Raw genomic sequence first — 11510 nt, 5'->3', positions numbered from 1 at the left:
GGTCAGGTTTGGTGGGGCGGCCAGCTTACTGGTGTGGCCAGCTTACTGGTGGAGTACGTTAGCGGCATATTATTACTAAGCTCTTTTCTTAGTAAGCGGCTAGATGGTCTGTGTGTTTTTGTTTTCGTGAGTGAGACGTGTTCAGATTAGCTACTTTACCAGCTTCTAGCTCTATAGCGCGTAGGCTACACGACTTAGTACTAGTTGCAATTGATTTCTTCGGATGGATTTGTATATATTTAGCTAAAATTACACCTATTCTGAAAAACTCGAAGTTGGTGTTGTTGTTGAAAGGCTGATTGTAAGTAGAAGGGTTGCGGGATATCATCATTGACATAACTCAGTACACCAAGATATACAGTCATTTCTAATACTGTTGGTAAAACCCGTATGTTCAAGAAGTTGGCACGAGTGACATCAGAATTGCTAGTGTACAAGAAAACACCGGCCAGTGATGCCAGCCATATTAAGAAGCTGAATAGGCTAGGCTCATATTTTTTTTACATATGAGACGGGATATTTTGAAGGTATCGTAGAAGGAAAACACAAGGCGATAGGTCAGCTGCGACTTACAGAACCAATTGCACTGGCGAGTAGCGCCACAGTTTCTAGCCCAACTGGCGATCTTGGTGTTATGTGTCCCATCCTCGAAGGGGCACAGTTGCGATGCTGAGAAAAAGTTTCAGAATTAAGGATTTAGCTGTTCACTATCCCTGCAGATACGGCTTCCGGCGAGGCTGTTGATCGGGATAGCGTAACCTACTTCGCGTTTTTTATCCGGAATGATACCATCCCGAACCCAAACAGACATAATAACATTAACATTTGAGAATGCTAGCTTATACACTCAGTCAAGCAGATACTAGTGGTTAAAGGATGCCATGAAAGTAAAAAAGATCACTGTATTATTCAAAGCAGGCCGGAATCTACATACCACTGCGTTGCTACTATCACTTAAACTATCTCTTGTTTCCAAAATTCACAAGAAATATGAGAATGGTGCGACCCTTGAGGGCCAGCCGCGATTACAGCCGTGAAGCATAGATTCTGCACGAGCTGCATACTAGAACGGTTCGTTCCAATCGGGACACAACATAACGCGGACGACCACTAGAAGCACCATTAGCGCCTCGATTGATTGACTGATTGATATAGATTATCGACTTTGCTCCGACTACTTTCAAACGCTGATGTCATACTCATTCTTGTCACATACAGCGGATGAAATTGATAGGCCATCTGGATTTAGATAACCTAGGTACTATTGAAAATATCCATAGTGAGCATGAATAAATATGCTTCTCTCATTTGGAAAACAGTACTTGGCTATTAACAGGAGCCAGTCGTAGATCGTAGATAGACAACGCGCAACCGAATAGGCTCTAAGCAAGGTGCACCTGGCATTTTCCGCTTCTGTCCGGGTTGAGTGTCAGCATAGTTTCTAGTTACAGGCATTTTGTGGGCCAACGCTCATGTGGCAAATGACGGTTGATATTACGGTACTATAGTCGTTTCTGTTTTATACTCACACTATTGGACGGCTACAGTATTAAGGTTTCATAAGCGGGCCCATTTGCAAAGCAGAACCCATGTTGAGTTTAGCAGCCGGAAAACGGAGACGGAAATGGACACGCCCTTTTCAGGATTATTGCAGTTCGGAGAATTCTTCACTCACATGGAAATGCAATTTTTGGTTGGTCGAGAGTTTCAATTCATTATCAGCTGGAGCTATAATTCATGGGAAAGAATGCTAGTTGAACATTGAGCGGATATCGGCCCTTTCAGTCCGGATCTGCAGCACCCAACATTTTCGGTCCGAATAGAAACAATGAGTGGTTCCACTTCGCAATCACCATGCTCTATTTCTCCGAATATGGCGATCCTATGGTGCAGGCCGAGGCCGAATATTTTGGGCGCGTAGGCCTCCAATGATCTTTACTTAGCGTGGGGGAGTACTTAACCAAGTCCGGCTGATCTGATATATATACCCCGCATGTCGAACTGTAGTGATACCTGTTTTGTGTAGCCATACGAGCAGTTGGTTTATATGATAATGGCTGCACCAAAGTTAACACATGCATTCGACCTTACTATCGATGGCCCTTTTGAGTTCGCGTCGGAGAAGACCCTGTACTCTAACTTGAGCACAGCCTATGGTTAGCTTCTCAATCGGGCGCGAAATCTAGCGTAGATTGATATATCGCATTTAGTATTGACCGGACATCTAAGGTCGCCGGACGGATCAACCGATATTCCCCTTATTGGAGGGACTGACTGGATGCATCTCTCTGAGAACTATACCAATCTTGACGCTCGAGTCTCCGTCGCAAACGCTGAGCTGAACTGTGATATCAGCTATCGTGGGAAACTTGCATTTACTGAACCAATCAGGGAACTATTGAAGGGGGTTAAGAAAACTGTAGAATGGGGCGAGGGTGAATGAAACGGTATTCTTAGGGAGTGGCAAAATAACTGTAAATGAGGCAGGAAACCTTAGGCTTATATATCGAACTTTTAAGGTCGAATCGTAGTAGATTTAAGAGATGCGATGTACGCTCAGCAGAGGAATGTGTTCAATCGTTCAATTCCACGCCTATATATACCGATGTGAAGGCCTCGCTCGGTAAAGTGCTAAATAAAACAAGCCAATCCTTCTACACTAGCTAGAGTGCGACCTTTCCTTGTCAACATGCAAACTTTCCTAGTTAGGGAATTTCCTTAGCTAACGCATCCGATTTTGGTGTTCCACTGTGTGCGTACGTTATTCCCGAACACGAGATTGTGGCCAGTCTGGTCTAATTTCAATCTTTACTATGATTCCTTGGCACCACAGCATTAGAGCCTTACCTATACCCTCACTATTGGACAGCTTCAGTATTAAGGTTTCGGAAGCGCGGAGATCACCCTCAACTTTGACCGCGAAACAAGGAAGGATGCATGTATCAGGGGAAATGCATGTGCCTCGCATGACATTGTTGAGCACGTAGGTAGGTGCTCTTCACCGGAACGAACCCAGTCAGCTATAAATGATAATATTAAGGGACACGTACCATTCATCACCTCTTACATGCGACGGCGCTATTTAATACAGGTCATCAGAACAGACTATGAAAGCATAGATGATTTCGCATTCCACCATTCAACAACCTATCTTGAGCTAATTTGCATGCGATAGTACTGACGGTGCATCGAAGAGGATGAAACTCCCTGCGACAACGGTAGCTGCGATGGCAGCTTTGCCACTCGTGTCGTCTACCATAATCACAGCGTCCCAGAATATCACTCTCCCAACAACTGATACCACACTTCTGGGAAATATCTACAATCATTGGGTTTACCTTGGAAATGACACATACGACTTGACACGATCCATGGTCGCGCCAACGACCAAGCCCGTCACTATACCCATGACAGGATCCCGAAAACGCGCTGTCATTGAACCTTCACGCTCTGCGCTCGTCATAATCGACATGCAGAACTTTTTTCTCCATCCAGAGCTTACTCCTAGCGCTGAAGGCGGGCGGAAAGCAGTGGAGCCCACGCTCAACATGATCGATGCTTTTCGTAGAAACGGTATGCCCGTGCTCTGGACGAACTGGGGTCTTGATGGTAGGGATCTGCGGGATCTGCCTCCCGCAGACATCTCTGGGTTTTCGCAAACCAAGCGCAGTCCCACAAGTACGTCCTTCCCGGATTTGGGTGCTGTACAGTAATACTAAATTGTGTAGATTCGTTCGGCAGCGATATGGGGAAATTGAAAGACGGCACCGAGTTGGGTAAAACATTAATGCGGGGCTCTTGGAATGCAAGGCCGTATGGGAAATTATACGATGCGCAAACCCAAGGCGTTAAGAACGGGACTGACCAATACTTCAACAAGAGTAAGCTTGCAGATAGAGTGTGATGACGAGAATTGCTAACACGGAATTAGATCGTGTGAGCGGCATGTGGGGTGCGCAGACACCGCTTGGCCTCTGGTTGGAAGAAAACCAGATCACTACTCTTTTCTTTGGAGGTGTGAACTCGGACCAATGCGTAGTATGCCATTCCTCCCAAAGGTCTAGAGACAAAGCTAATTTGAGTCGCAGTATGGTACACTCCTAGATGCATATTTTAAGGTCAGCATATGACATCGAGACGTTCATTTCTCGAAAGACTGACCATATAGGGATACGACACCATTTTCGTTGATGATATCTCGGCGACAATAAGTCCAGAGTAGTGAGTGTTTGATATATTGTATGGAGGCAATATACTGACGCTATATTTCTAGTGCGGCTCAAATGGTCCGATACAATTCAGATCGTGAGTCTAGACATCACGACATACTCGCCGATGCTAACATGCACCAAGTAAATGGCTTTGTATCCAATTCATCTTTGATCATACCTGCACTCCCCTAATGTCAGATCCGCTTTCCTGTTGCAAGGCTGCTGGCATCTGCCATGTCCAATCCAGTGAGGTAATCAGCTATATTTATCTATTACGATTAATACATAAGCCGCGGTTACCTAAACTTACTACACTTGAATTCAATATGGGAGAATTATTAAAAGATATATAATGCCTCTAAAGCGTTTACGTAGACATCGACTTTCGGCCAATGCGCATGGAAGGCAAAGGCTTTTCCGGAGCTGCCGATCAAGCCCTGGAACTTCTATGGCAAAGCGCGCCTGAGATATTAGGACTTTTTTCACATTACACGCCTCATATTGGGAAAAAAGCATTACCGAAGGCAATAGAATCGCCAAGTAGCATATGAAATTGCGGGACAAAAGTATTGACCTACAACTTTTACGCACCCCGTTCGGGTCCAAAACAGGAATGGGTTTCTACATATCAGAAGATCCCGAATTTTGTAGACGACGCAATGTCGAAGAACGAAGCGATGCGTTTGAAACGTCGGGTGTCGCCTCAAGTCACGTCTGGAGATATATCTAACTTGTTGATGAGTGGCAGGAACGGGACGGACAGCTCAATCAAGATTTTGCCTCTAGGAATTGATGTTCAAGCATGCTCCAGCTTCTTCTGGTAAGACATGAAGATCTGGCAGGTCTCGGAAACATGATTGCCGAAACGGGTGGGCGCTGTGCGCAAATGCCACATTGAGCTGCATCTGCCCTCTGGTTAGTCATATTGGGCTGACAACTACCTGGCCGTTATTGCGCTCAACTCACCCCGGTTCATGTAGAGATTCACGAATGGATTCGGAATTCCTTACGATGCGGCCTTGACATCAGTCCGGAAGTCAGTCCTGGTCTTCCCACAGGCATGTTTAGCTGCTCAAAGCTTTTTGGCTATAAAACTATCGAAATCCACTATTACTCGGAAGCCACATGTCTCTCAAATTGTGTAGATTTCTCCAAATTCGAGATGTCTTCGACAACAATTATTGTAACGTTGGCTATTGGGATTTTGGTGTATCTTCTAGTCTTCACCGAGCACCGGAAAAAGCACTTATCTCCAAGTCTGTTTGTTTCCATCTCTAGGAGTAATGCCTTACACTACAATTAGGTCCCAAGACTTTACCATTGATTGGAAATATTCACCAGATCCCTAAAGAGAGAGCTTATTTGAAGTGTATTAAATGGCCTCACGAGGTGCAATTCCGTTCGTTCGGCTAACTTTCAAGGTTCGGCGAGTGGGTAAAGGAGTATGGGCCGATTCACTCCTTCCAAGCGGCCTCACACACCACCATCGTCCTTACCGACCGACGCTTGGTGAAAGAACTTATGGATAAACGAAGTGCAGTCACCAGTGATCGACCAAAGTCTTACATCATGGATCAGATGGTCTACGAGGGCGATGAAATTATTCTAATGCAGGCTAGCGACCCTCACTGGAAGCTAGCTCGTCGTTTTATGCATCGAAATTTTATGCCTTCTGTCGTCGAGAAGAATCATCTACTGCTAATTGAAGCGGAAACTACCCAGATGATCAAAGATATGGTCACTGCCCCAGATGAATTCATGAAACATCCAACACGATTTGCTAATAGCTTTATGATGAGTGTCGGTCATTTACCTCTATGACACAGTAACTACAGAGCGCTACTAAGCCGAAACAACAGCCTATGGAATTCGGACTCCACATACGAAGATTTCACACATTTTGGAAATAGAAAGTGTGCTTGAAAGCTTAACTGAGTTACTAGCGCCTGGAGGCTTGCCACCAGTGGATCTTTTCCCATTCTTACTATACCTACCTCATCAATTCTTTGGCCGATGGCGCGATAACGATGGCGCGATAAGGTTGCAGCTACGCGGAAAACTATGAACCACCTTTACTCCAGGTTTCTGAACCATGTTGAGCACAGAAGGCGTTCTGTAGGCTCAATGAATTCTTCGCCGACCGATTATTAGAGAAAAAGGATGATCTAAACTGGACTAGAAACGGGTTAAGTTTCATGGCTGGACCAATGATTGAAGCTGGCTCGGACACTACTTCTGGCGTAATCAACAACTTTCTACTCCTAATGACCCAATTCCCAGGCGCAATGAGAAAGGCGCAAGAAAAAATCAATGCTGTTGTTGGAGTCGAGCGTTCCCATCGGTGGCATGATTGGCAGAATTTGACTGAGGTTAATAAGCTGCCGAAAGAAACATTGCGAATGCGTCCTGTAGCCCCGTATGGGATGGGAGACGCGGCATCGATGGCATCAGACGGATTGGGAGGCAGTCGAGAGGAACCCAGAATTCTTGAAGATACCACAGCCATTGTGGCTGTATTGCCACGATGCTGAAGCGTATGCGTATGAAAAATGCCAGGCGGTGGTTGACCACGTGAAGTCTGGCACGCCGTTTGAGTCGGCCAATCTGCCAGAAGGCTATGTTCATGAAGACTGAGATGTGGAAATGACGATGGCGTTGGAAAGCAAGCAAGCCGAAGAGCACTTTTACAAAGTTGCCAATCGTTGAGTAGGAACAGGTACTTCGACTGCCAACCTATCGGGGATAATAGGTCTCAGTAGTTCAGGTGCAAGTAGGAAGGAGCCGGATCGTCCCTGCATCCGGAGCATGGCGGGGAGTGCGGGGTAAAGTGCGGGGGCTATTGCCAAGTACTACTTACTTAGTGTGTTAGCTACTTATTAGATAATTGTTCACTAGATAGCCCTGGTGGACCCGTGCCGCCGATTCAACGATAATAGGAGTAAAAAAAGAGCCTACAGTACCCAAGTCTGCTCCACCCTTCTCCTCCCTTCTCCTCTGGCTTCTCTGTGCTTGATTGTGCATCCACTGCCACTCCTCCTACCCAGCTCTGCTGTGGACTTTCAACCGCTCCTCGATCGGCTGCTCCGGTGTGTCTGCAGACCATCCTGTGGACTTCCATATCGCAACCTTCCCTTTCAGACCGCAGTTCTTTGAATTATTCCATTCTTCCTCGATATCTTTGCCCATGAATGGATTTTGATGCTGTAGATTGGCCCTGAGGCCTTTGAACTCAAATGCAGTCCACACTCAATGTGTAATAGTCAGTTAGGGACCGTTTAGTACCGCGATAGAAGTACAGCTTGGATAACTTTTTTCAAAGTCTCCGAGAATGCCGGAAATCGCCTTGATGTTTGATCCTTACTCTATCCTACCCTGTGAATGGAGGCGAGGCGATAAAGGGCAATGTGGGTGAACAAGCGTTTTTTAATCTTGATAAGTACACGGCGTAGCTCCGAGGAAGAGCAAAGTGGCCATGTATTGCTGTATTTGATGGATGATTGAGAATTCACGCTTCTGGTAGCGTATTCAATTCAGGAGTCATTGTGTAATGATTGCGCCAAGTAGTGGCATAGCAGTCATTTGCAGTATGCATATTACTTGGTGCCAGAAGAGCAAGCTATCTGAACAGAAATGTGAAGAGAAGTATGTCAGGCCGCTCCTGCCACCTTCCATGCATGCAGCACCTGTTGAATTTCGAGCCACTTTCCATCAGGAAGAATCTCATTCCTACATTTCTCGTGCGGGAGACTTGAACGTCCTCGCAAATACTCGAGTGCAAGTCCTTTCACCATGCCCTTCGCATAAGCAGCGGGAAACCGCTCCGCCAGATTAGGAGTCAATGTTATATTGCCCGCTTCAATCTTCTCGTGGTCATCGTAATGAACCTCGAACTTTACGTCTAGGATGTTCTCTGCACATTGCAGGAATTCGGCCAAAGACGTACGTTCGCCAGCGAAGAAGGAATCTCGAGACCATGATGGGAGGTCGAGCATTGCCACGACAAAACGGGCCGCATCAGTGCTATGGGTAAGCACAATTGGTTGGCTACCGTCCCCAGGGATCGCAGCGAATCTGTGCTGCAGATCAATGAACATAGCCGCACCTTTGTTAGGATCCAGAGCTGATGGAATCGATGGCGGACAGTAGTAGTCGAGAAAAAGGCCGATGGACACAATGCTGTACTCCATTTCAAGTTCGGCGAGTAAATTGCGCGCTTTGAACTTGAAGCCGTAGCTGGGCATGTAATCCAAGATCCTAGTACAATGTTAAGATCGATCTAGCATATATTGACATATGGAGTTTCTTTACCCTTCATGGTAATCAGCACCGAATTCGCTGGGTAGAAAGCGCTGCACGCATTTGGACTGGCTCGCGGCTTCGATGAGTCTCAGCTGTGCTACACCACTTGCTTCGTCGCTGATTGAAAGAGCAGAGATGACCGTGTGTATGGCATATGTGCGCAAAGTATCTGCTAGTGCAGCCGTTGAACTGTAGTCGACTATAACAGCTTTTGGGTCATGATCAAGTGGTTTCCGAACCAAGATGATGTATTCGTGAGAGTTTTGCTCGTCGAATTGTTGCCGGAACGCGAGACCGATACCTGATGTTGCGCCTGCGATAGCGATCTTGATCATTTTGCTGCGTTTTTTGCTCTGTCCTCTCTGGCTAATAGTGGTTCCTGGACTGCCACATTGTTTGACGTGGCGGGCTCCCATTTATATAGTTTTGGCCTGAACGGATGCCGGGGCACTAACGAAGCCCTCTACGTAAATCTAATCACAAGCATCATCTGCTCGTGGCGCCTGTGATACCAGTATACACATCAAGATTAAAGCTACAGAAAAAGAGTGGATTGAACATTTTCGCACAGCTTCTCGGACTGCCGCTATGATGTTGCTTTTACTGGAATGATTACAGTGCAGATTTGGGCCTGTTTGGACGAAGGATGGTGGAGGAATGTTGGAGGGAAACGAAGGAAAATCAAAATGTTTGGTCGCTTCCATGCCTTGCTTATCGTATGGTTCTGTCCTCTTGCTAAGCCGGGCATCCCGGCATGATATTCGGGCCGTTTTCAGCCGCTTTGTGGTACTCGATCGACATGAGCATTGTTAGACTCTACATCTATGGAGACGGCGTTGCGACTACACACAACACGATCGAGTCAATAAACTTTCTCTAGATTATTCATCAGGTGCTTTCCGTCAGACACCCAATCGAGAAGTCGTCTATATATGAAGATGATATCTTTACCGGCTTAGTAGTCAATTAGACTGTAACGGCGTAGCGGCTGTGGCTACACATATCCGAACAGGAACCGAACTAGGGCACAATACAGCCTAGTGGGAAAACGACTATATAAACCCAACCTCTATGATAGCTTGTTAGGTAGATTTTTGATATCCTTTCGTACAAGGCCTATAGGTNTCTGTTCGAATCAAGGCTCGTTTGATGTCCCACGCACTCCCATATGCCTCTGAGTGACACTACTGCCGATACTGATCCGAACAGTCTTGCCTGCGCCGTTACATAGACCTCATTCAGTCAGCGTAGTTGTATACGTCTACCTTAAGACCGCGGATATCTAATCATCTATTAATTTGATTGTTTTTTTTTAGAAAAGTTTGTCCGAATGGATATACTAGGCAAATAAGGGACGTGTATTCTTTACGATTATTTATAGAGCCGTTAGCTCCGCACAATGATCCTCGCTGTACGTCTCCAATCTAAATTACCTTAACGATATTCATGATACAATAGTTTCTTACTTCTAATATAAATATCATATGCTGTATTGATCGACGTTGCTAGAAAGGCGTGGTTAGCTTTGATCGATAACATATCTACCTGGTAGTAGTATCTATTGTTTATTGGAAGCCTACTCCATTGTTGAGAACTAATCTACGCACACTCTAGCTAACCACCTGTCTTGTATATATTCATCGGATTGGTTTTACGAAATCAACTACAGTAGCTTCAAAAATAACCCTTTTTGCGTTAATCACTACTCTATATACTATTTAAAGAGAGTTAAAATTATGATATAACTCGATGATGGAACGCTTCTCAGTCGAGGCCTAGAATACCCGGCACAATCTTTACCTGTTTATGATGGTGTCCATCTTTGTGTGCTAGAAGATGCATCAGTCGAAGTAGATCCGGTAATACGCATGCGGAAATTTCAAGTTTTGAGATGGCAGCCTAGTGTGAGGCACTGTAGGGGCACCACAGCAGCGCCCTATTCGTTGTATTCTGTGATTAGAGCAATGTGGAGAAAACGACCTCAAAGGGTCGCAAGTTGGTCGAGAATATCCGGGTTATGGTGTTGGTCCGACGAGAATGGAACATTATAAATTGAGCGCAGAGAACTTTCTGATAAAATGAATCTCGCGAAATTTTTCGCGTGTTGTTAAGACAATAGTACACTGCTAACGCGCTATACCTTCACACGCACTTTCTGAATTCTCGGACCCTGTTACGGCCCTATCCGTATCCAAGGAGAAGAGTAGTTTCACTCGGCTGCGTCTAGTTTTAGTGAGGACGAGCCGCCATGAGATCGACGTTCCGAGAACTCCGAGACTTGCGCACACGCGTGTCTGCTGGTGTTGCATGCGAGTATGCATTTCCCTGCATTCTGCCCTGTACTTGCGGTAATTAATTCCAGCAGCATGGCTTTATACAGATGGGTTCTGCTCCACAACTTGAGTACATGTCGCCTTTGCTAAGAAGGCGGGAGATTTAGCCAAAATACATGTCTAATTATTGCGGTCCGTTCTACTCGGTGATAAATTTCAAGCGGGGACTGGACATCTCAAGGTAAGCTTTGCGTAGCTAAGCGCTAAGGACATTTTCACCTAACCTTGTGAGCGCTGGTATTGCTTAAGTTTTAGCTTCTTTACGGCCTAATTATGACTCGGAACTACTTAAATGATTACACGCATTTACTGAATTAGCTGTGCACATACTGCTACCTAGAGCGGATTTTGCTGATCCGTACAAGTATGCGCAGGCCCTTGCCTTCAAAATGATCCATGCCATGCTGGTTCTGCAGTAGTGCAGGCAAATGAGTAAGAGATTTTACACAATCCGTAAAATTATATAGAAATCTCTCGTCCCAGATAGATGAATACGTCTGGATTAGGTGTGCTACGTGATCCATAAGGGTATATTATTATTATTATTCTTATTCTAGTTTAACGTCCTGTGTCAGCCGGTGGGCTATATAAGACGTGTAGGCTAGGCCTACAGGTAACTACGTAGTGCTATCAATTTGGTGTAGGTAGGGGAGGGGGTCATCTAAAT

General features: G+C 45.6%; 6 protein-coding genes across 6 annotated transcripts; 4 read left to right on the top strand and 2 right to left on the bottom strand.

The window, feature by feature from the left end:
- Nucleotides 1-1504: 1504 nt before the first annotated feature.
- On the top strand, nucleotides 1505-1765 carry COCCADRAFT_112018 (uncharacterized protein; the record flags this gene model as incomplete). Its single annotated transcript, XM_007720186.1, has 1 exon — nucleotides 1505-1765. A coding segment is annotated over one exon (261 nt), but the record flags the coding sequence as incomplete, so codon positions are not given.
- A 1432-nt stretch (nucleotides 1766-3197) lies between these two features.
- COCCADRAFT_112012 (uncharacterized protein) lies at nucleotides 3198-4403 on the top strand (the record flags this gene model as incomplete). The annotated part of the gene is made up of 7 exons (XM_007720185.1): nucleotides 3198-3678; nucleotides 3729-3881; nucleotides 3932-4038; nucleotides 4089-4118; nucleotides 4169-4221; nucleotides 4274-4305; nucleotides 4354-4403. 7 exons carry the CDS (start codon nucleotides 3198-3200, stop codon nucleotides 4401-4403), a joined length of 906 nt encoding a protein of 301 aa, XP_007718375.1.
- Nucleotides 4404-6427: 2024 nt separating this feature from the next.
- COCCADRAFT_78964 (uncharacterized protein) lies at nucleotides 6428-6628 on the top strand (the record flags this gene model as incomplete). Its single annotated transcript, XM_007720184.1, has 1 exon — nucleotides 6428-6628. A coding segment is annotated over one exon (201 nt), but the record flags the coding sequence as incomplete, so codon positions are not given.
- A 1-nt stretch (nucleotide 6629) lies between these two features.
- Nucleotides 6630-6845, top strand: COCCADRAFT_112011 (uncharacterized protein; the record flags this gene model as incomplete). Its single annotated transcript, XM_007720183.1, has 1 exon — nucleotides 6630-6845. One exon carries the CDS (start codon nucleotides 6630-6632, stop codon nucleotides 6843-6845), a length of 216 nt encoding a protein of 71 aa, XP_007718373.1.
- A 1013-nt stretch (nucleotides 6846-7858) lies between these two features.
- Nucleotides 7859-8845, bottom strand: COCCADRAFT_112020 (uncharacterized protein; the record flags this gene model as incomplete). The annotated part of the gene is made up of 2 exons (XM_007720182.1): nucleotides 7859-8465; nucleotides 8520-8845. The coding sequence occupies 2 exons, from the start codon at nucleotides 8843-8845 to the stop codon at nucleotides 7859-7861; spliced, it is 933 nt and encodes a 310-aa protein (XP_007718372.1).
- Nucleotides 8846-10636: 1791 nt separating this feature from the next.
- Nucleotides 10637-10819, bottom strand: COCCADRAFT_112016 (uncharacterized protein; the record flags this gene model as incomplete). Its single annotated transcript, XM_007720181.1, has 1 exon — nucleotides 10637-10819. The coding sequence occupies one exon, from the start codon at nucleotides 10817-10819 to the stop codon at nucleotides 10637-10639; it is 183 nt and encodes a 60-aa protein (XP_007718371.1).
- Nucleotides 10820-11510: the final 691 nt, after the last annotated feature.

The sequence above is a fragment of the Bipolaris zeicola genome (genome assembly GCF_000523435.1).
Source record: "Bipolaris zeicola 26-R-13 unplaced genomic scaffold scaffold_417, whole genome shotgun sequence".
Taxonomy (NCBI): Eukaryota; Fungi; Ascomycota; class Dothideomycetes; order Pleosporales; family Pleosporaceae; genus Bipolaris; species Bipolaris zeicola.
The sequence above is the reverse complement of the archived record's forward strand: the minus strand, read 5'-3'. Positions and strand labels throughout refer to the sequence as shown.